Source organism: Labrus mixtus, chromosome 2, assembly GCF_963584025.1.
Source record: "Labrus mixtus chromosome 2, fLabMix1.1, whole genome shotgun sequence".
Classification (NCBI taxonomy): domain Eukaryota; kingdom Metazoa; phylum Chordata; class Actinopteri; order Labriformes; family Labridae; genus Labrus; species Labrus mixtus.
Genome location: NC_083613.1, coordinates 14,098,266 through 14,122,644, shown reverse-complemented (window position 1 = coordinate 14,122,644; position 24,379 = coordinate 14,098,266). Strand labels below are relative to the sequence as shown.

The 24,379-nt window shown below is 42.5% G+C and overlaps 3 protein-coding genes and 1 long non-coding RNA gene across 7 annotated transcripts in view; 2 read left to right on the top strand and 2 right to left on the bottom strand.

Moving 5' to 3' along the window:
• Positions 1–545: 545 nt before the first annotated feature.
• Positions 546–24,379, bottom strand: part of LOC132994583 (uncharacterized) — a 106,467-nt gene continuing 82,633 nt past the window's right edge. The window contains exon 2 of the long non-coding RNA XR_009676719.1: positions 546–729. This is a non-coding gene — a long non-coding RNA (uncharacterized LOC132994583). The remainder of the gene's footprint in view (positions 730–24,379) is intronic.
• Positions 1,951–7,710, bottom strand: ftr84 (finTRIM family, member 84). The gene is made up of 7 exons (XM_061064664.1): positions 7,020–7,710; positions 5,929–6,024; positions 5,546–5,779; positions 5,167–5,323; positions 4,695–4,751; positions 4,489–4,542; positions 1,951–3,667 (listed from the first exon to the last, which is right to left on the bottom strand). Exons 1-7 carry the CDS (start codon positions 7,590–7,592, stop codon positions 3,126–3,128), a joined length of 1,713 nt encoding a protein of 570 aa, XP_060920647.1. The 5' UTR covers positions 7,593–7,710; the 3' UTR covers positions 1,951–3,125.
• tppp2 (tubulin polymerization-promoting protein family member 2) lies at positions 11,497–18,177 on the top strand. 2 transcript variants are annotated; one of them, XM_061052906.1, is made up of 4 exons: positions 11,497–11,656; positions 12,464–12,655; positions 13,981–14,134; positions 15,635–18,177. In XM_061052906.1, exons 2-4 carry the CDS (start codon positions 12,465–12,467, stop codon positions 15,824–15,826), a joined length of 537 nt encoding a protein of 178 aa, XP_060908889.1. In that variant the 5' UTR covers positions 11,497–11,656; position 12,464; the 3' UTR covers positions 15,827–18,177. The 2 variants fall into 2 exon arrangements, with proteins under 2 accessions (XP_060908889.1, XP_060908888.1); XM_061052905.1 differs by having other exon boundaries at positions 11,501–11,656; positions 12,448–12,655.
• Positions 19,222–24,324, top strand: LOC132985537 (complement C1q-like protein 4). Of its 3 annotated transcripts, XM_061052903.1 has the most exons (7): positions 19,223–19,883; positions 19,988–20,053; positions 20,226–20,305; positions 20,486–20,619; positions 20,868–21,047; positions 22,218–22,349; positions 23,501–24,324. In XM_061052903.1, the coding sequence occupies exons 4-7, from the start codon at positions 20,526–20,528 to the stop codon at positions 23,800–23,802; spliced, it is 708 nt and encodes a 235-aa protein (XP_060908886.1). In that variant the 5' UTR covers positions 19,223–19,883; positions 19,988–20,053; positions 20,226–20,305; positions 20,486–20,525; the 3' UTR covers positions 23,803–24,324. The 3 variants fall into 3 exon arrangements, with proteins under 3 accessions (XP_060908887.1, XP_060908886.1, XP_060908885.1); XM_061052902.1 differs by having other exon boundaries at positions 19,223–20,053; XM_061052904.1 differs by lacking the exon at positions 20,226–20,305 and having other exon boundaries at positions 19,222–20,053.

The following is a 24,379-nucleotide window of genomic DNA, read 5'->3' as shown; positions in this document are numbered from 1 at the left end:
ATAAATATCTCTATGTTTGTTATGACAGGTTTTGTACCACCCAGAGCCAATGGGAGGGGGGGAGTGACATTAATATACGCTGACTGGAGTCAGTGCATTGACTGTCTGCCCACGACCGCTATGATCACCGTGCACATAGTTTTTCTAGTAAATGTGTTATCATGTATATGCTTTGTATTTGTACACTTACTTTTTGGTATACTATGTCTGTTATGAATTATGTAATCTTGTTTGATGCACGCTATAGTGCATGATAGTGCAAGTGCTATGATGCCGAATTATCAATATTGTGATGGTTTGCCATGTGACCATATACACACCTGTGCATGCCCATGTGATGATGCTGGTCTACTGGTAATCCACAGAACTGTAGAGGAACATCAGGCTCCATGATCGAAGTTTAATATCACATCATCACTTCAGTCCATCACAGCACTCTTTCTGCTGCCCGCTAAGACGAACGCAGGTCTCCCTTTCTCTGCTGAGTCTGCATCACTGATTTTTAAACATCGTTCAATGTGTTTTAAAATAATTATTAATCTGAATGAGGCTTCATGTTTATTGGCAGGAAAGTCATATGATACATTTGCATAGACAAAACAATTAAAGCGTTAAAGGTGACATATTCTCCTCCTCTTCAACCAGTGTAAATAAGTCTCAGAGCTCCTCAAAACATGTTTGTGAAGTTTCTTGTTCTAAATCCACTCTGATCCTGTGATTTGATCATGCCTATAAAGTAGGGCTGGAAAAGTTAACGCGTTATTTTCACTAATTAATTAATTATCTCCGACAATTATTTTATCTCGCATTACCGCAGTTTTTTATTATTTATTTTCTTATTGTAAAAGTCTGTTGCTCACTGGCTTCTATTTTGTAAAATTCCATCGTGAGCGAGCCTAGTATGTTGCTTATTGCTGCGCATGACTCCTGCGGCGCTCACAGGAAAGAGGAAACAGTCAGAAAATAATTGGCGGATAATCAAGCATGGAGAAGGGTACGGAACTTTTACATGGCCATTTTCATTTTAAAGTTCTTCCAGACGGCGCAGTCGACAGAGCCAAAGTTATCTGTAACCACTGCGAAGTTGAATTTTCTTATCACCGGAGTACTTCCAGTCTGAAATACCACCTAAATGCAATACATTCAGTTGATACCAGCAAATCATTCAACAAAACAAACAGTGGAGCGAGGCTTCGGCAGACTACGTTAGATGCAGCGTGTGGGAGAAGTAGAGCTAAACAAAGACAAGAGATGCTAACAAATCATCTGAAAATGGCTTCGTGCAGAGGAGTAAAAAAGTCAAGTTCTAGGAATTGACAAACTGCACTGACAAACTGCACTGGTTCTTTTTTTGAGCAAGATTCTCCAAAGGAAATCTAGTATAAATATGGACTTTACAGACTAGTCCCCTGCACAGTAAATCCCTGCAGTGAACTTTTTTTGTGCTTCACCTCACTCTAACAGGGACATTTGGCATTGAACATGAAATGTAAATGAGCTGTGTTTGACCACGCCCCCTCTCTGGAAGGGCTTGGGTGCCTCGGTCTTTCTCCCTCCATGACCTATTGTTTACGGTGAGAAGGCAGACTCAGAGGGCAGAACAAACACCTAGCTGTGGGAGTGTCACCCACCTGGGGGAGGGGTTACTGCCCTTTGTGATGTCATGAAGGGAAAATCTCCAAACGGCCTGTTTGAGCACACATTTTCTGAAAAGTGGAGCAGGAAAAGGACGGAGAGGATGGACTCTTCTCATTATTGGGGGTTTATAGACAGACTAGAGACACATAATAGTGAGAGAAATATGATGAAGTGTATTTAGCAGAATATGTGACCTTTAGGGTCTCTACATTAATCTCTTGCATTAACTTGTTAACGCTGTCAGTCCTAGTTATAATCTATATTTTCTATCACAAAGTTCTACCTACACGTTTTTTTGTTTTTGCTTTTCACTTGTATTATGAAAGATGCTTTATGTCATGAAATAAATACCTGAAAAGTTCTGTCGTAAGATGTACAGTACATTTTGACATCACACAAACTAATCGACAGAGCAGTTCATGAAGTGTGTTCAGTTTTCTGTCTGCAAGTTGTTGAAAGCCACTTCATGTTAATGCTTATAAATACATCACAGCTGAACAGAGAACATCTTCTTTCATTATTATTACCAGAGTTTATATTTTTCCTGTTGCTGTTTGTTAAATCAATGTATGGAATTCAGACATTAACTTACATTAAACAACATATTGGAGTAATTATCTAAAATAAATGTCTTTCTTATGTACAGTGAAATTTTCCTTTTATGAACATCTTAATATTACATCTTGTACACTGTAGTAGTTTGATAGCTTTCTTAGGCCCCATGTCCACCTAGCGTTTCTTCCGGCAGTCACAAGACCGATCTTGAGACTTTTTGAAGGAATTAAATGCATTTTTACTCTGTCTTGTCTCAGTCTCAGACTGGGCGAATTAGAAGGAAAATGCCTCTTTCACTTCAATTTATTTGTAGCTTAATTTTTTTCCCTCGGTTACGGCCGCAAATTTCCCGGTGTTACAGTCTGTGAGTGACACGCCCGCTACATAACATGATGATGATTTTTCAGTGATATTTATGGTCTTGGTCTTGGTCTAGTCTCGGTCTTGCCCTGCCTTGGTCTTGGTCTTGGTCTTGACTCAGTCTCGATCCATAAATGTCTTGGTCTTGTGCACTCTGGTCTTGTCTATGTCTTGTTCTCACTTAGTGTGGTCTTACTACAACTACAACACTCTTTTCTGGGCAGGAAAGCGCTGACTGTGCATTCGAGAGCACTTGCATGGAGCGTTGAGAAAAAAAAGCGCTGCACGTCCTGTCTCTATGACAACAGTCTGTTGACAATGGCTGCAGTATGACCGACACTGCTCCGTTACCTTTTACTGTATGTTTTATACTCCAGCAGACATGAAGCAAAGAGGATGTGGGTTCAAGACACGATACAGGGGAATATCAAACATTTTGAAAATAGCGCTTGTGTCGTCAACAGTGCCTTTCTGAAAAATTGAACAATTTCAACTTCAAGCACTTGGAAAAAAAACGCTAGGTGGACACAGGGCCTTACTTGCCTTCCCACAGTTTCCCTGTTTGTTTAATCTTAGTTATTTGTGGAATTCTGCTTCAGCTGGCAGAGCGTGACGGAGGAGCCAACGCCAAAACCTGCATACAAAGGCTCACTGAAACGACCTTTGAATCTGTGGATAAGCTCCATAGTCTCTGAAACTGAATAAAAGGCCACGGTGTTGCCTGCATAATCCAGGTACACACCAAGCCGCGAGGCCCTGGGAGCATTAGGGAGGTCTCGGTCTACTTTGTTGTGCCAGGCAGAGTAGCCCGAGTCTGAGCACAAGAGGCTCCAGGACTTGTCGTTGTAGCCCAGCAGGCTGTGCGAGTTCTTCCCCTTCCGACTGATGCTCTTGTAGGCAACCCCGATGGAAAACTCCCCGTTCCACTCAGCCTCCCAGTAAAACCGGAAACCAGCCAGAGGCTCCTTGCACAGCGCCTGAGAGAAGCCGTCAAAGCGTTCTGGGTGATCTGGGTAAAACTGGACCGCCTTTTTCCGTGTGACCCTCTGGTTCCCCTCGGCCAGAACCAGCTCTTTGTAAACTGTGTTCGGATCGAAGGACAGCTTGCAGGAGTCTGAGAAAACACAGCCATACACAAAACACAAGGTTTAATTATGCATGTTAGTTCAACAACAGCAGAAACAATTAACATAAGGATGAACGTGCAATAAATTCAGAAACTGTGAACAGTGTTTCCCACACATAGATGATACCTGGGCGGGCCACCCAAGTATATTTCTGGCCGCCCAAGTATGTTTCCAACCTGTTATTATTTATTTTTCATTTATTCATAGAATTGCTGCGTGCACGAGAGAGCGAGAGAGAGAGCAGGGGAGATTCAGATTCAGATTGCAGACATGCGCGAAGACCTCACGGCTCCGTGCAACATAACAAAAACCCCTCTCGACTCCTGCGGAGAGCTAAGACACAGCAAGACGAAGAATGCAGAATAGCATCAGCTTCAGAGAGAGAGCGAAAGAGAGAGAGAGGCCCAGGTATCGCGTTATGTTAAAATGAACACTGTGCTGTGTTACTTTTTAAAGTATATACACAGGAATATAAATCTGTTAGATACTTTAATTTCACAAAGAGTGAAATTGGAGTGCCTGTAACATTTGCATTGTTTATGTGTTGGCAGCTTTGTTTATGTTTTTGGACTTGCACAAGTGTTTACATTTCTGAATTTGCCGATGTTCCTGATGTAAATCGCTTCAGCCATTGTGGATAGTTTGCCCCTGTCTGCAACCACAATCTGATGTGATGCATTTTATAGATCAAGAATGAAACCCCCACAATAAATAAATTATGTCTGAGAATGCAATATGCGGTATATCATCCATATTTCTGTTGTGAAAAAGCAAATACATGAACCACAGAGAAACACTCTTCACTCACATCTTAAGAAGTCCGTCCTGGTTTTTGGCTCCTGAAAATCGAGTCTGGAAGGAACTGAAATCACATAAAACACATAGAAGTAAAAGTCTAAAGTGAATTACATAATTTCTAACATAAAATTAGTAGACACAGCTGTCACCTCCATCTTTCTTGTCTCTTTAATTTAATGTATAAAGTGTTACATGTTTAAGGTCACAGATACTTACCTTTGAGTCGTTTGTCACCATTTCTTGGCAGAAGGATGTACACGGGGGTTTCACTCACTGTTGAAATGATACAGCGTCAGGATGACCATGCCGAATTTATGGACACAATTTAAAGATATATTGTCACTTTAGGGTGCACTCACACTAGGCAATATGTGCCTAAGAATGCTTCACCCTGAAAGTCCACTTTGTTAGACTTGTGTGAGATTGTTGGTGTGGACGGCCTGCTGCTATTTTTTTGTCTGTCTGTCTTGTAAACTAAGCACGCTTCATGATTACTTAAACCATGCATGTGTTGTATTATGATGTTATGTACAAGAGGTAACCGTGCTCAGACCCGGTTAGTCCTGGAGCAGTCTGAGTGCAGGCCAGCAGTGGAATGGGGAGGGGGGGGACAATCGTGCTTCAGCATGGTACGGGATAACTGTGCCTAGTGTGAGTGCGCCCTAAATCTACTGTACCATACACAAACCTGTCTTGGAGATTTTGCCCAGCTCCTTCTTACAGATGTCGTCCACATGTTCTTTCATCTCCATGGCTGTCTTGCTCATCTCTCCAAAAGAGAACTGAGGGTTGATGAGCACTTTGGGCACCATGGCTTCAGGAGGGACACACAGGGTGGGGAAATTCTGTTCAGAAGGAAAAGGAGAGTCTTGATCAAGGAGGTTTAACTGATGAGGCTCCCTGTTATGGAAGGGTGGCCGTAAGCAGGGTGACGTCAAAGCATTTAACCGTGCATGGAGAAGAACTTGAATTTACATGCAGAAACGCCTGGCTCATACACAGGACAGAACAGATAAGGTGACAGCAGCTGAAATATCTTAAAATATCTCTGTGTTATTTTTCATCACCTGCAGAAAGTGAATGTTGTCCTCTGTCTCGAGGATCTGCCGTAGCTCTGCGTCTCTGCGCTGCAGCTCCTGGATCTCCTGTTCCAGACGACCCAAGTAGCCCTCCGCCTGCGACATCGCTGCCTGCATATTCGCCGTGATCATCTGATTGATTTCTGCCTTCCAGCGCTCCACCGCCTGCAGCATTTCATGGAATGTCTTGTCGCTTTCAGCCTGTGCTCGCTGGGCACCACTCTGCAAGGTCCAATCAGAGGTCAGTTTTAAAAGAGGTGATTGCAAACTGTAAACATAGTGCCATTTATTTTCAAATGTTTTCGTCATTTCACATTCCAAAAAACCCTCTTAAAATGTAAAATGTTAGATTGGACAATGTGTGATCTTACTTTGAGAACATCCACATTATGTTTGAGCTCCTGCAGCTCCTTCATCCTCTCCTGAATGATGTACTGGACCTCCGACTGGGTGACCACCAAGACTTTCTTTTAGATGAACAAGACAATAATGGCACTTTAAAGGGGACATATGATGAAAAATCCACTTCTACAGTGTTTCTGAACATATATTTGGGTAACCTGAGTGTCTTTATGCAGGTCCGGCATTTTTATTCTCGCTACAGAGGAGTGATGTCTATGGGGAAAACTCAGGGGGGGCTCATTGCATTTAAAGAGACACACACACCAAAACGGAGCGTTCTGAGAGAGCTGGTTTATACAGGGTCACAAACCTCCTCTGGTGCTTGATTCATGTTATATGTTGACCAAAGCACAGATGTTTCATTTAGACCACAGGGGACTGTTTGAAAAGGTGAAAAAGGGGTATGATATGTCCTCTTTAAAACATTTCAGATGAAACTTTGGTTGAGAATTTAAAACTATTAGATTGTCATAAACACCATTTTTAAACTTTGATACGAGTCAAGTAAAAATCCAATAATTCAATACCTCTTTTGATACCACCACATACAAGTCCTATGGGTCATTTCTTGTTTTAATTACAAAACCTCCTGCACACTGTCTTACAGAGTCCCTGAAGTCCTAAAATGAAAAAAATATATCTTGTGGGAACAAGGTACCATTTTATATACAACTTAGATGATAACTTGCATGCACAAGATCATTACAGTACTTTTACTTTGTGGGACTTCAAATGGCTCCATACCGCATGCAAATATAGGCTTATCGGCAAACCTTTTGATATTTGTGCAATCTAGAAAGTGCTCTCTCTCTCTCTCTCTCTCTCTCTCTTTGGCTCAGCTTTTTGGTAAAAACATGACTTAAGGTCTGATGTTGTTTTAAAGTTTCTGTACTTTTCGATATCATCAATCCTTGAAATAACGGAGGATGTACCGTTTGAGAACACATGGTATCAAAAAGCGTCGAACCTTAATCAGAAATAAAACTTTCATGCAGTCATTTAATGCACATCAGACTAATTAGTCCTCCAGGTATCAGACTCGTTGACACTTTAGACTCACTTGTTTTTCGACTCGCTCCTCCTCTGCTGAGGTGATGTTGTGGCCGCGGTGCTCTCTGACCGTACACAGCACGCAGACACACATCTGGTCCGAGCGACAGAACAGCTCCAGGCCTTTCTCATGCTGGGGGCAGATCTTCCTGTCCAGGTGGCCCGTCTCGTCCACCAGCTTATGCCTCTTGAAGGTGGACGACTCGTAGTGTGGCTTGACGTGCGTCTCGCAGTAGTAGGCCAGGCACATGAGACACGACTTTACGGCCCTGTTGCGACGGCCGACGCAGAAATCGCAGAAGGACTCCCGCTGCATGTGGGGGAAAGGAGTGAGCTCAGTAAGCTGTCGCAGGGGCTCGTGGTTCACGTCGGGCACATTGCGTCTCAGCACGGGCCGGGGCGTGAAAGTGGCACGGCACTGTGGGCAGCTGTACACGCCCATGTGATCAAACTGGTCCCAGTAGATCTTGATGCACTCCAGGCAGTAGGTGTCACCGCAGGGGATGGTGACCGGGTCTCTCAGCGTGTCTGCACACAGTGGACAGAACGAATCTGGAGGGAAAGGGAAGCTAGATTCAGCCATGATGCTGCTCGACGAGAAACAAATGAAACCAACTCAGAATCAGGAGAGTCGATATGCGTCGGATTAAAAACCCCAGACTGCCAAGTTAAGGTTAGGGCTGAGGTCCAACCAAAGGATCTAACTCCTTCTCAAACCAGAGACAATGATGACCAGTGTTTATATTTATAGGGGAGGTTTTGTTTTGACCCTAAACAGACGGGTGATGTCTTCCTACAGAGCCCTCTTTCCCATCATGTCTTTCAACCGTGCAGGAATCTGCTTAACAAGCAGGAATATCAGGTCGCTCACACAGTAAGGTCAAATTGTCAGCAAAATAAAAACAGTAAAAGAGGCTCACCTAAAATTAGGGTGTTGATACTTTTTGATACACCAGCTTTTTAAAACGGCACAATCTCCTTTTTTTAATGAGCGATAGCATTAAAAAGTACCCAACCTTAAAAAAAAACTACAGATCTTCAGTCATATTTTAAACTAAAATGCCGAGTGAGTGAAAGAGAGAGAGACAGCAGGGGTCCTTTTGGTGTCACATAAAGAGGCAAATGCTACCTTTATCACTCTAACAGACCAATAGAGAGCAGAGGAGATGAGTTTTTTGTATATTTAGACAGCGTGCAGGAGTTTGTTAGTTTAAAGGGTCACTCAGTCCTTCACACCATTTAGCTTTCCTTTGGGTTGTGTCAGTCTGGGGGTTTCATGATGGTGCATGATGATGCCAAAACAAAGAGTTGTGTTTATCCTATGAACAAAACACAGAGTCAGTATGTGGGCACCCACAGGACCACGCTGAAAACCTGCAGGACGGGAAAAAGTATAAACACCACTGCACCAGAAAACAATCACATGGATGTGATTCTCATTGGACAATGAAAGTTGCATAACATCTTTTTTTCTCATACACTGTATAGACACAAAATATCTGACATGTGAGATCAACATTTTTATATAAAAATCAAAACACTTCCATCCTGAAGTGTTGAATGAGTGTGAGTTGGCTACAGCAGGAGGGTGGCACCCTGCACCGCACAGAGCTGCACGGTAGCACATCTGGTCGTGTGACACCGGCTCTGTTTTCCTGCTCTCCAGTTTGATAAGCTGTGACACGGAATAATGTTTCTCGTAATGTGTCCGTTTGTTCAGCGTGCTCTCGTCAATGGTCTTTGTCCTCTTGAAGGGCCGTTCTCGTCTTTGTCCAGACAAGAGGGCTCTTGTGACAATGACGGTAAGTGAGAGAGAAAGAGAGCACAGTAGTGACTGAAAGCTTTCAGCTGAGTTCAGCGGCGTAGACGGGACAAAGGAGTGAGAATGATAAACCTGGGTTACATGAGGAGATATGTTAGCTAATTAAGAAGAGGAACGTGATGAAGTGGGGGGAAAAAACAGAAGTGGGAAAACAGGATATGAAACAGGGACTCACCCATGATGTGTTTTTTCACACGTGAACAAAACTCTTAAAAATGTCCAGAAATGACCACACTTGAGTCAAGATTTTTTTTCATTTATGGTTCATTTGGATCCCCATTAGCCACCACCTAACTAGCAATAATAATAATAATAAAAAATGTATTTATATAGCACTATTCAATCCAGAGACAACATACACAAGACAATCAATGAAGGAAGTTAAAAGCAGTTACCACAAAAACAGAAAAAATAACAAGAGATTAAAAGAAAGATACTAAAAACAATTATAAAAACATGACAAAAGCTTAATTATATGATTGCACAACAGAGCTGTAATAAGTAAAACAGATCAAATTAGTTATCAGCTAAAAAGGCAAGTGTGTAAAAATGTGTCTTCAGTCTGGATTTAAAAACAGAGACAGTGTCAGCAGATCGCACATCAACAGGAAGACTGTTCCAAAGCTGAGGAGCCAGTACAGAAGATGCTCGATCACCCTTTGACCTAAGTCTGGACTGTGGAACTGCTAGGCGGCCTAACCCTGCAGATCTCAGAAGCCGTTTTGGTTGGTATGGAGCAATGAAGCAAGTACTCTTCCTGGTGTCCACTCATACAAACATGAATTTAAAATCCACACAAATTAAATTATTAAAAGTCCAAGACGGAAGTGAAAAAGACAACAAAAAAAAATGGAATAACAATAGAAGGCAAATTACAAATCAAGAAATGAAGATGAACCTTCTGCAAGTCAAAAAGGTAATCTCTCAAATGTTCACCTTATATCTGCAATCAATAAAATACGGTGTTGGACAAATTATTGTTCTTACTAAAACATGCATAGTACCTAATAACGACTAAAGGCTCTGACACACTGAGGAGGTCGTCGGCTGTCCGTCCTAGTTGGACTGTCGTTGAGCGGTCGTCGCCCTAGTTTTTGCGGTGTGTTGGCCCCCGTCTGCCTTTTTTTGGCCGATTCGACATGTCGAATTCGACAATTGAGAGGAATCTCTCTGATTGGCTGTTGGGAGGTTTCATTTCTCTCCAGCTCTCCTCACAGGTTCATGAAAGCCCCTTGAGCATGCCACTGTAGTATCCATGCTTTCACCCATTAGTGCGGTTTCTCCTTATTCGTCTCCTCCGCCTCCTTCTTTTCTTTTTCCACTAAAAGACCAACAACGCCAGCGCTATTTTCAACTTTGTATCAAACATTATTCTCCATTAGTAGTCTACCTACTGTATAATATGAGTGGTGACCGACAGCGGTGTGAAAATGGTCTTCTCGTATCATAACAACGGACTACCGCTGCCTGCTGGCATGGAGAGTTATTTCCTCTCACGCATGCGCAGAACGTAGGTGATGGTTGGCCGCCGGCTGTAGTCTTTGCGGTGTGTTCAGGTGCAACTTTTTGGCCAAGATGTGAGACGAAGCCACAGGCGGCCTCTGCCACCACTAGTTCTTTGCCGTCTGATTGGTGAGTCAGGGCTTTAACAAGTAAAATAGACGTACATATACACTCTACATAGAAAATTATACGTTAATTATCAAACATTGGTATTACAATTGATAAATTCATGAGAGTCTCTGTGACATTAGTTATTTCTTTAATCTCTTTTTAAAAACAGTTTTACTGGTTCGACTGGTAATATCTGATGGAAGATCACATCTTCATGCTGCGATACATAACAGAACGTTGTCTTACGTTAGTGTTTGAGGGGATGCCTACTATTGTAATCATGACCATTACAGCTAAAAAACAAAGAAATATTCTGCATTATAGACATTGAAATATTTCTAAAAAAGCAAAGCAGATCAATTATCTTCCTTTCTTTCACCAATGGCCATCCTAAAGGAAATTTTAGTGATATACGCTCTTCTCTCACAGTTCAGCGCCCGTCTTTCAGCTCTGTTCTGGACTAACTGTTATTTATCCAAGAGTCTGAGTGAGTTAGGACTAATGTTTGTATAACATTAGAGATGCAACATGGGAGGTGTTGCACAGTCTATTCTTCATACAGTCTGTGGTGTTTCTGTGCTTGCCAAAATATCAGGAAGGCAATATCAGCTCCTTGCTAGTGTTGTTCTTACTGTCTGATGTTCATCTCTTTGGATTAAAGCGTCTGCTAAATGATTTGTAGAATTGTAGAGTAATATTAAATTATTGATATCAGGCAGTTTTAAAGGAAAAACAACTTGGGCTCAACCAGCGGCCTTGGAGGGACTGCTCGGCTTGGGTTGGTGAATATGGACCAATGAGCAAAAGGTATTTTTAACATTTTTGTTAAATTTTTCATCAGAACTCCTATTTTTTTTATAAAGGAAGCAAGCTCTGCACACAGGCTGGTCGGTCGCTGATGAGACTGAATGCACACAAGAGAGGCAGAGAGGACATGATGTCATTGACTGTGCTGGTCGGTACGCTCTCCCTCCCTCCTGTCTCCCTCCTTTCTCTCTGTCTCCCTCCCTCCTCTCTCTCCTCTCTCTCCTCCCTCCTGCTGTATCTCATCATCTCTGTCCTCACTGTGAGCGAGCCTGGGAGTGGCAGGAAGGAGAGGCAGACAAGAAGGGAGCAGAAGAAGAAAGAGGAGGAAAACGACAAAGAGGTCGAGTGAGTGACGGGCGAATCAGGATTGTCGTCTGAATATTAACGCAGCATCGTTTCAGCAGGTATACTTGATTATTTCGGCATCACTGTTTAAAGCCACAGTATCAACAATAAATGGTCAATGAATGTTTTTATGTTAGATCCAGCAATGACATGTCATCAGTTATATTTATACTATTTCAGATGTCACAGTATATTTTTAATATCAGATTTCCTACCAAGAAAAGTCATCTGGCTCTATAGTGTGAATGTACATGCTGTTATGTTGTATTTGTTAAATCCATTAATGATTAGCTGCTGCTTTGAGTATTTAATTGTTTATAACCCAATATGACTGAATGTACATCCTGAGCAAGCCGTAATTTGACTAGTGTTCAAGTGTGTGTGTTTGTGTGTATACGTACGTATGTGTGCGTGTGTGTGTGTGTGTGTGTGTGTGTTTTGGGGGGGGGGGGGGGCGAAGGAACCTGTTGTCCATTCGCTGCAGCCATTTGGAAATTGAGTTGATTGAATTAGATTGGCCCAAGAGCAGCTTGGATAAGGTCTACATGATGATGAATCTGAGAGTATAAGTATCTGAGTGAGTGAGTGAGAGAGAGAGAGAGAGAGAGAGAGAAAATGTTCACTTAGGCTGATGATGATGGCAGCTGTTTCTTGGCAGGCGGACCATCAATCAGCTTATAGCGTCGTTATAACTCTGAATGAGTTTCTTTTTAATTTCTTAAAATGTCTTCACGAGGACGGAGAGAAGGGGAAGAAGTTTGTGTGATCACTCTTTATTTGAACGTTTAGAAAATGTTACCAAACTCTCCTGTTAGTCTGACAGTAGATCACAACGTGTTAAGTCGTGCAGTTTGTGTCTCCGTCAGCATGGCTGAGGGCGCAGCGTCTGTAGCAGAGGTGGAGACCGCCTTCCAGAAGTTCGCGGTCCATGGAGACACAAAAGCCACGGGGAAGGAGATGAACTGCAAGAACTTCGCTAAGCTTTGTAAGGACTGCCGCGTCATCGACGGCAAGAACGTCACCACCACGGATGTGGACATTGTTTTCAGCAAAGTCAAGTAAGATGTCATTCAGGATAAGCCTCCCATAATGTAACTATCAGCGGCGTAGTGCGGCGAATATGACGGTCTACAGCGTGTACCGACTTCTAAAATCCCATCATTCAGTAGTGTGCTGTGAAAAATGTTTCTCTAGGATGTCTCTAATCGACTTCTACTCGTTGCCTTTTTTGGTTTGGTTGGCCAATCAGAGGCAGAGTAGTGCGGGTCAAACTTTGTCATTGCGGGCTGCTGGTGGCGCAGTGGTTAGTGCATGCCCCATGTATGGAGGCTATAGTCCTCCAGGTGGGCGGCCCAGGTTTGAATCCAACTTATGGCTCCTTTCCTGCATGTCATTCCCCTCTCTCTCGCGCTTCTTGATTTCTGACTCTATCCACTGCCCTATGTCTCCATTAGAGGCACAAAAAGCCCAAAAATAAATCTTTAAAAAAAAAAAAAACTTTGCCATTGCTGTCCTAGGAAAAAAAAGTTGTAGGAGACTTCCCTGCCTGCTCTATCTGCTCCACCAACTGAGCTGAACCTGTTGGGTAACAGGAAGTTAAAACGTAATTTCTGCAGAGATATTTTGCTCAGTTTGGACGTTTAATCACCTAGTGAAGATGAAGCGTACATCCCTATGGTGCAACCAAGCAACAACACAAGTTAAAGGTACTAACTTGTGTACACACATATATGGTTTAGTTTGGACTCTACACCCGGACTTAAGACAGGACCTGTACACAGCAGGTGCAAGGAGGGGATGGGGTATGAAAGCCAGGTAATGCCTCAAAGACAGCAAAACAAAACCAGCTCTGTCTGAACAGATGCATTCATTAGAATAATTCATAAGGACTTTTTTAAGTGGCTAAATTATTTTTTTCTCCAAACCCCCTTCCAAGCAGTTCATAGCCTTACGTCCAGTTGCGATTCTAGAGTCTGTTGGGACCCTAGGAAAAAATCAATTGGCGGTTCCTCTAACCAATGTTCAGCAGGGCAACGAGAATGAGTGATGTCAGATGGGGCCCCCTTAGGGAGGTTTCCTACAGTCATTGCAAAATTTGCACATTTCAGGCCACTGCTTTAGGGCCCCCTACTGGCTACCCTACCTTCCCTTCGCCCAGCACCTGTGTTTACGTCTGACTTGCTGGATTCTCCAAACAGAAGCATGCTGACGTCTCATCACCGTGTTGAACAGTCCCTTAAACAACCCCCCCCCCCCACCCCATGCTCATACATTAGGCTACTAGATACTGTGTGATGATGATGTATCCTCTTGACGGTGTGAAAGCTTTTACAACACTGCTGTTAAAGTCGCTTCAGTGGTTTCTTCCTGCGCGTTTCCTCAGGGCCAAGTCGGCTCGTGTGATCACGTTTGAACAGTTCAACCAGGCCCTGACGGAGTTGGCTCCCAAACGCTTCAAAGGCAAAAGCAAAGAGGAGGCTCTGCAGCAGCTCTACGGCCTCATCGCTGGCAAAGAGCCTGCCAACGTTGGAGTCACAGTAAGTATATGTATATCATATTTATATATTAGTACCAGAGCTGTGCACATGTCCATTAATCCCACAGTCATTATATACATTTTTTAAAATAAAAATTATGAAGTTAATTTGGTTTTACTGTCATTTTCGTTACTTGAGTCCACTTTGGCCAATTCAAGTCAGCTGACCTCATGTTCCTGACTCTTCGAGGAGACGAGACTTCAGACAATGTTGTTGTTCCTTTTATCAACTGACACATCTTTACAGTATCATGTGTAATGTCGAACATGGAGGGCAGAGACAGAAAGTCCAGTTTCTACTCTGGCTCTTATTGGCTATAGAAGCCTGAATGGAAGGTCCTGATTGGTCAAATGAGTGTCAATCGAAAGGTCATGAATGCATGAATTAGTACAGAGAATACAGTTGAACAATCCAAGCTATCTGTGGATCTTAACAGATGTAACGTGTTCAGATGAAATCACTCACTGGATTTGCATCATGAGGACCCTCACCTATGCAGCAGGACCGTTTTTGTTCGAATATTACGACAGGAAGAATCCAGTAGACCTTCAGACGTCTGGTTAGGTTCTCAGGTGATGGTGATTCAAAGATTGATCCAAAGGGAGCTGGACCTTGTTGAAGAGCTTAAAGATGTTCCCACTCTCCTCCAAAAGGCTTCTTGAGTGAACTTCATTTTAACTTAAGTTAAATATTAAAGGAATTGACTGGTTCACTGATACTGAGGTTAACGTCTTTGTTAACGGATTAATGGTTAACAAAGTTACATTTTCGATCAACTCTGATTCATACAGCTTTAAGTCATCCTCCGTACTTTTTAATTAATTGTGTTTACATCAGAGGAATCTGGAGTTTCAAAATATTTTTAACATCTTTAATGTTATTGTTTTAATCTGATTTCTTTGCCGTTGCTCCGATCCATTTGCTCCACATTTAGAATCAAAGAAAAAGTCAGGGTTGTCACTTATTGTCATCTTGTACCATTAAATGGCACCATGTGGCTTTAAACAGACATTCTTTTGCACTGGTCATCAGTGTTTTGCACTTTGATATTTTACATTAATGCCAAAAAGAGAGTTAAGAAGTAAGCAGAAAGGCTGAAAAATGTGTGACTTTAATGTGACGAAAAATGACACCAATGCCAATGTGCAGAAAACTGCAGTTCCTTTGGTGTCCACAAGGGATTGGCTGCAAAAGTTTCATTTACAACCCTGTTTAAATACCAACTGACAGTTGGGTGTGTTGTAGCTGTTTGCCAGGAGGCTAAAGGCCCACCTCAGCTCCAGGTCTCTGCCGGCTGCCAGGATCAAAAGTTTGTGACAACATTTTTAATATGGGGACCACCATTGTTGGGCTTCAAAAATCCACTTCAGAATCTGATGGGTGATGTCACTGCGACTACGTCCATGTTTGATACAGTGTATGGTTAAAAACCTGCAGGATCAAAGAGGTTAAATATCTGCCTGTTTTCTGTCTAAAAACGTGATCTTTTGTTGTTTTCAGAAAGTGGCAAAGGCAGCAGCAGTGGACAGACTGACGGATACGACCAAATACACGGGAGCCCACAAGGAGCGCTTCGATGACTCCGGCAAAGGAAAAGGAAAAGCAGGACGTGAGGACATCCCAGACTCCAGCGGCTACGTGGCGTCTTACAAGGGCAGCGGCACTTATGACTCCAAAGTAAACGAAGCATAACTCTGCAGAAAGAGCGGGAAACTGGTCAAATGAATCAATCCACTCAGGGTCCGAAATTAACCTTTTTGGTGGCAGGTAGATGGAAAAAAAATCACATTTAATTGAGTTAATAAGGTGTTATTTTCCGTTGGATTGCAACACAGATTTAAGACGCGGAAATTGATGAAGATTTTATTTGCTCGCCTTTATTTTTTTCAAAGTAGAAGTGCCCACGCCACCCCTGGATCCGCCCGTGTGGACTACGTTCATCAATATTACAAACAAAAAACTAAAAATTTGCTTTTATCTATAAAAACAAGTAGCCTACATTTCTCGGTTTAGGCAGCACACCCTTTTAGCGGATGTGTGTGTGTGTGTGTCACTGGCTGCTCCGGAGGCCTGTTGCGGTCCTAAGTGAAACGGGAAGCGTGAATTTAGCGTGCACTGTATCTTCAGTGTTTAGATACAATGCAGAGATGTGAGGAGAAGTTCACAGACTACAGCAGGCTGTGGTGGCATAATGTTACTATAATTAAGTCACTGATTGTTGATGAATGCAGGCACGGCTGGAGTGATTGGCGAATATTTGAACAGACCGTTTGACCAAATTAACTTTGTTCTGATGCACTAAAAGAGAAAAAAGCAATATGGTGGCTGGCGTTCCTGTGTGGGTCCTATCAGCATCCCCTAACGACGCTCCGACAACGGAGGAGCAGGAGAAAAGAGCGGCAGCTAAACACCCCAAAAAACGGGTTATATAATACATGACTATTTGGCTACAAACATTCCGCCGCCATGTGGCCAAACGAGTACGTAGATCAACCTGTATTTGGCGCCTGGTGGGTGTTAATTTCGGACCCTGCTTCCACCGCACCATGATTGAAGTTTTAAAGTCTTCATAAGTGGCCAGCTGGATGGCTGATAAAAGAGAGAGAGAGAGACCATTTCCTGAAGATAATCCAAAGATAGTAAGAAACATGTATTTGCAATAAGTAAAGATATATTTAAAGGGTTGTAGCATGACCTGTAATGGTTTTCTGAACATGAGCAGAGATTTGAGTTGGAGGTAAAGATAAAAATGTATTTCTAACCAAGCATGCATTTAGGACACTAACTCTGCTTCTAGTAGAGCTTAACATTGTGCCTTACTAATGTAGCCTAGAGGAGGGAGGCTTTGTGGTGCTTTTCCTCTGCTGTCATATTTCTGCTGCTTTGTGAGCTTGCTAATATATATATATATACATGTCAATGCCTTTTGCATCAAAATGAATTGGCGGCCATTATTAGTCTTGCCATGGAATTTTCCACACCTTAAAATGAAACTTATACTTACTTACTTAGTAGTAAGTGGTCTAAATGGTCTAAATGTGGTCTAAATGAAACATCTGTGCTGTGCTTTGGTCAAAATATAACATGAATCAAGCACCAGAGGAGGTTTGTGACCCTGTATAAACCAGCTCTCTCAGAACGCTCCGTTTTGGTGTGTGTCTCTTTAAATGCAATGAGCCCCCCCTGAGTTTTCCCCGTAGACATCACTCCTCTGTAGCGAGAATAAAAATGCAGGACCTGCATAAAAGTTTTGCTCTAGGCTGGGGGTGGAGTCCATGGGTGGAGCTACCAGGAGAGGGGAGGGGGTTTTTATACCAGAATCCCACTGTGACATCACAAGGAGAGCACATTTGAAATGGAGCATTTTTCTCTGTGTTGTAAGACTTATGCAGACCACAAACAAAGGACTGGATGGGTTTATTTCATATTTTGTGGGTCGGTAGACACTCAGGTTACCCAAATATATGTTCAAAAACACTGAAAACGTGGATTTTTCACAATATGTCCCCTTTAAATTACCTGTAAGCAGGGGATGTGTGGAGTTCTGCTGTCTCTTTAAAGGCCCTCCTCCCCACTTGGCCAGCTCTGTTTGCATTCACAGGGAAAGTTGAGTGAGCTTCCAGGTTCAGGTTAAGTCTTGTAATGTTCTCGTAAAGTCTCGTTCAGAGCAGCAGGAACCCATGTGCAGGGATTATGTTTTGACAAACAAAAGCAGGTCTCAAGATCAAATGAGCGATTTGTAGCCTAAGATAAAACTTTTAAATTGATATGAGACATGATATTATTTACTTGACATGTCTGTATCATCAAAATACAAGAAAACGAAGATGCTAAAGTACAGATTATGAATTTGTATCCAGAAATATTGTATGAATATTTGGTATATTAACTCCTATAAACAGAAGTGAGCTCTAACAGGTTCAGTCTGTGTTCTGTATATTTGAGCGATATACAGTATTTTAAACGTTGTTTTGATGCATATTGATTGTACGGACTTGTCTGATGCAGCCATAACTCTTTGTTTACTGTGTGAGGAAATAAAAGGACATGGAATACTCAGTGTTTACTCGTAGTCAACAGTCAGGTTGGAGAAAATAAACGTTAAGTCCCCTCTGATTTCCAGCATTGATACAGTTTCAGCACACAAAGAGTCACAATAGAACAATAACCACTGAGCCCACACTCATCCCAACACCTGGACCCTCCTTGTAATGCAACACTGACGGCATGTATGCAGGATCCATTTGAACAAAGCTGTTCATGTGGTGTGTATATTTAAAGATAGATTTCCTCTTAGGTGTCTCGCACTAAAGGCCTGAGCTGATAACCATCACCTGTGCGTTGTTTGTGAACTGCCTTTGAATTCCCTAAAAAACAGACAAAGAAATGACCGCAGGGTTCACAATGAAATCTCAGCCCATGAAGAAGTTTTCCTGTAAATCAGTGGTTCCCAAAGTGGGGGCCAGGACCCCTTGGTGTGGGTTGATAGAAACTGATAAAAATGTGAAACCACTTAAAACTGTTGATGTTTCCCATCATTGTTCAAATATATAAGAAGAAGGTATTCAATTTCAAATAAAACCAAAGTGAAATTAGAATGTAGGAAGGAGTATCAGGGCCACACTAAGGGGGGAAAAAATCTGAGATTAAGAGAAAAAAGTCATACATTTAGGAAATTAATAACACGTCATAATCCTCAACCACCTCCAAGGACAGTGGGGGTCAGACCCTTATTTTGGTGGTTTGGAGCTGAAAGTTTGAGAACCCTTTCTATAAATGAATATCATGTAGTGTTTTTATTTTAGCCCTCCAGTGTGTTCCTTTTATTTCAGAAGTAACTCCTGTTGGTTACTTGAGGGGTAAATGTGATTCTTTACTCCTTAAAACAAGCGTTAACTTAATTTCATTGACAACAAAGAGTTAATGTAGTGTTACTTGATACAGTTGATATTGTGAATTTGCTGGTTGCACATCCTCAATATCTGGAGCATTGCAATCTCTTATGATGCTTTCACACTTCCTGCATGTGTAACCGCTAAATTAATCATATTTCACAAAAGCGTTGTATAGTGGAGTCGGTTGCATCATCACGTCTTGCCTCCTGAGTCCCCCCCCCCCCACCTCCACCTCCGACCGGGATAGTCTGTGAGGTGCATGTGTGAACAACCAACTCAAGACGATTTCAGGGCCAGTGTGCCTGAAGTTCTTTTATTCTTTTGAAATAGCTTTGTCTGTATTCTGACCCTAAACCATGAATATCCATCTATCCATTTTTCTGTGGAGTCGGCTCGTGCGGTCGAAGCAGGATAAGCAAGTTGACCAAGACATCCAGCTCCTTCTGGAAGATTCTGTGGCGGTCCCAGGTCAGCATGTGCACGATAAGCCAATACAACAAATACATTAGGCATCCTCCTCAGTCTGTACGGGAACAACTGTGTACCTCCTCCATCACTACTGGAAACAGCTGCTATAACTAAACTAGGGCCTTCCCAGTGTCATCAGTTTCCAATGGCGCGACAGGTGTAGAGGGATAATGCAGCAGGCTTATCATAGACAACAAACTGAGCGATGCTATCAGCCAACCTAACACCCCTGACCTAATAACCATAGACACGGCCGCCGGATACAATCTTTAGGACACTTTGATATACACAGGGGACTTCATCAGGATCCTGAAAACCTGCCCTCACAGGTCACACCTAGCCTGTGGAGCGGAGAGTTGAACGTGTCTTAAGGGAGGGGAATAAAGGTATGGACACAGAGATTCCTCCGCCCACCTGGAAATAAAAGTGAGCTGAATATATACACTGCACGCTAACATTAGGTCCTCAGTAAAGACGTGTTGGTTTTCAGGATAACCTGTGATTTGAACTTTGAACGTGGATACAGAGTGAAGAGGAGGATTCCTGCTGGATTGCAGTGAGTAAAGATTTTCTATTAATGATCAGAATCAGCTTTATTGTCCAGGTATGCTTACGCACACACACAGGGAAATAAGTTTAATTAATTACACACTACTGCTGCTGCAGATTTAAGTGTGCTGTTCCACTAGTTTTAAAATAATCGTATTTCCGTGTCGTTGTTTATGTAGCTTAAGAAGAAATGTGCAGCGTCTTGTAACTCACCTTGACTGATAGCTACTCCTCCTCCACCCGACTGCGGCAGTTTTAGGTATTCATACATTCATGTTGGTCTGCTTTGCTTTAGTAAATTGAATAGAGGCATCAGTATGAATCTATGTATATATCTCTGAGTCTGTTTAATAAGTTTTATATATCAGAACAGATGATGTGTTTATCCACCCGTCTTCGGTGTTATTATATGACCTGTAAAGTGGACAACATTTTTCAGGACCGACTCCGCTGTGTGAAGACATTTTCTGCAGATTGAGATGAGAGCTACAGCTTGCACATTGTTTCTCCTGAGCCTGCTGTGGGACAGTGTGAGAGCCGAAAACTCGATCAGCAGCTTACAGATGGCAGCAGGTAAACCCAACTATCACTCCTCTACTGTTCAAGGCAAACATTAATGACTTTCTATATCAAATTCCTGCAGATATATATACTGATGATACAATGCATAAACAGGACACATGACACATTGTGACATTTTGATATTTACTCTTTCTCTCAAATGTATCCATGGAGTGTGACGTGCCAGTATTTTTCTCACTATACAGAAAGCAGCAGCGATTTCAATATCAAGCCAATTTCCCCCCCTCATACATTTCTAGTTTCGTGGGAAGGCGAGCTGCCGTGCAGAAAGTGGGACTGCGAGTGTACGTTCAAGAACCAGCGAGGCTGCTGCTGCGCGGCCACAGAGCTCCAAGAGGCGGAGGACCAAATCTTCCAGAGAGTGATGGAACTGTCCACGCGCATTTTCCAGCTGGGAGACAGCATCCATGAAGTCATAGGTACTCTGCAACAAGGACCCTGTTTCAAACAGCTCATGGTCTTCTTGTGTCAGACGTTCATCAAACTCCTTTTTGAGGATTTGATACAGCAACAACCTACACTGCTGCAAAACTCACAATGGGACAATTTACAGACGTTCCTCTTGCTTGTAGAGATGTTCAAATGTTGTGAACTTGGTCTTTAGTCCATGTTGGCATAGAAATAATGCTTTTACCAAGTCTATGACTATCTAGTTAACTCCCTTTGAGATGTTATATTTTGTATATACAGAGATCTAATTTAAATTCTAAACTAGGGATGTTCCTAGCACTTAATTTCCTGGCTAATAATTGCAAATTTAAATTCTTCCGTTTCTAGATCACGCTCATTTCGGGTAAATTTACATGCAGTGTGAAGATACGAGCATAATAAAGATTGCTAGCATTAGCATGCTAACAGAACAATGCACCGCAAGTTGTTTTGGTTTCATGCTGGTGCTCAAGGGCGACATCTGCTGTTTCAAAAAATCACATATAAGGCCATTAAGGGCCATATTTCCTAAAATGTAATTTTATGTCACTGGTTTGCAAGTGGCACTAACTAACGTTAGCAGTGCCAGAAAATCCTGCCTTCAGTCCTCCTTGTAGGTTAACATCCACATGCCTGTGCTGATGATGCATTCCCAGTTTGAGAGGTCATATGTTGGTGTAACCTGACATGGACTACAACCTTTTCCCCATTTTCTAGATCAAAATACTGTCAAATCGCTCCACGGCACAAGAAGCTACAAATCAACTGTGCTGGTTTACATCTGGGTAGTAGATCACTATGGCAGTAGCCTTTAAGCAGAGCTACAGCATGGGCAAGGGAGGGATGTGGTAATTCTGGTGCTGACTAGCGAAGGTTGACCATCTTTAATCGTTTAGTCGGCTAATCTCACACATCCCTATTCTAAGTCAGTGCCACAACTAAACTCTGATCACTCATTGGTTTTGAAAAATAGTTGTCTGTGGGCACAACGCTGCATTTATTGTAATTTTCAGATCCTACCCAGGGAGGGCACGAGAGTTTTCAGAGGACTCATTTAAAAAAAAAAAATCTCTATGCCTAAGATCCTGCCAAAGACATTTAACAATGACATGAGAGTGCTGTTTTTAACTTCTCTGTTGACTTCCCTTTGTTTGTTTCAGGAGGGGTAAGAGTTGCATTCACAGCTTCCATGAGCCGGAGAAAGACCTGCTTTGGACCTTTCACCAGGAACAGTCCAATTCCTTATGACGTCATCACGCTCAACCATGGAAGTGGATACAACCCAACGCTGGGTAAGCGCTAATTTTAACATCTCATACAAGTGTTGTCCGACAAGGTTTACAGTGGCCGACAAGGGCAACTGACTTACAACAGCCTGAACGACTTATATCATTCTCGTCATAGATTTAATCTTTTATTGCAAAATGGAAATGAAGGTAAACTTGCAGCAGATGACTCTGCTGTAAAGATGCTCAACAGGTCTGCCGAGCAGCATGCCTCAGCTTTCAAGGTAGCAGAAGGCTAAACCACCTTGTATGAGGGTGCACCAAAAGCTTTAGGCCTGAAAGGAGGCGGAAGATGGGGTGGTGGAGGCAAAGCTTTGCCAGCAGCAGTGCAGTGCGAGCAGCATTAGCGTAGCAGGGATCAGTGAGACGGAAGTCGTATTTAAATGGACCACCTAGTTATGAGTATTGGCTGTGATTGGTTTGTGCGTGATTAGATGATTTAATCAGCAGGCTGATTAAATCACAGCTGATCACAGCTCGGTCATATACCTACCGCATCCTACATGAACTACAACAAAGCTTCACTCAGGAAAGGCGTTCATCAAATTCAGAAACAATATTCATTTCAAAGCAAAGGCAAAAGTCTCAAACAAATACAGAGACTGACAAATGAACCAATCGTGCTGCAAAAATCAGAAACAACTGCATGAACACCAAACGTGCTGCATAAAGCCTGCCAAATCAAAAAAGACACACATTCAGAAAACAGTCTTCAGAAGAAGTTATCCAGGCCTTTAGGGGCGCTCAGAGGAGGATTTAAATCATTGAAGGAGAGGAAGAGGAGGAAGAGGATATATTCTTTAGGAGTAGCATTGTTTGACGGCTAACTTAGCCGAGCCATCAGTCCGTCATACACCATTTCTCATAGCTTTGTGGGTCTTTGTACATTAAGTGAAGTTCTGTTTTTGCACAGTAGAGCGTAGGGAATGGTCCCCGGAGACGTTATGTGGTCTGATAATGAATTCAGGATTTCTTTCCGAATTATAGACCTTATTTTCAAAAGCAATGAAATTAGCTGCTTGAATATCTGATTGTCGGACATTTAAGATTAACACAACATGCTTAGTTAGATTTAGTGATGTCCCTTAATGGCTTTTCAAAAATGCTAATCACTTTATCTGTGTTATCTGCTCACCTGAAACACGTTTTTTTTCCAGGTACATTCACAGCCCCTCGTTCTGGACTGTATTCCTTCGCCCTCTCGGTCTACTCCAAGGTCGGTGGGGAAGGCGAGAAGATGTACTACAAGGTGCAGCTCATGAGAAATGGGGAGGTGGTGGCGTCTACCTGGGAAGACAACAGAGAGGACTCAGAGGACAGCAGCACCCAGACGGTCCTGCTGTCTGTGGAGCAGGGAGGCCAGGTCTATGTAGAGCTGCTGAGCGGGAGGCAGCTTTGTGGGAACGTTGAGGGCCTAAACACCTTCTCTGGATCCTTGGTTTACCCATCTCTGCCCTGATAGTGGTTTGCTTAAAGGTGGTCATATTGGAAACTGCACTATGTTGGCTTTTAGGGAAATTTAATAAAGATATAGTCTGTTTCTTTTCTTGGATATTGATGTGATTTTTGTTCAAGTGTCTTCACAGAATGAGTGGCACCAGAGCAACATATCACAAACCTTTTGTTGGTACTCTGATGACTCCCTACTTTACCTCTCAGGATGTTCTTAATGATTGTTTAAGAAATACCCAATAAATAAATATGTGCTAATGTACAAAACTGAAAAATCAGCAGTGGGACAAACCAAAGACCCTCCAGTCTACTAGCTCTGGTGCATATCAGGGTTCTGCATGTCACATTACGCCTGAGTGTTTGTTTTTTTTCTGCTGATTTTATTCCGATTAGTTGTATCCAAATCAACAAAGCTTTTGGAGGTGGCTGAGTGAATCAATGGATATTTTATGGTCTTCTCTGCAGCTGCACCCACACAATTTAAAAATGCCTGATAGCTTCAGCTCTTTTCTTTTGGTTTGGAGCTTTAGTGTTTTAAAGCTGATGAATCTGGACCGTAGACCTTTGGAGTCTTTTGGGTGAAC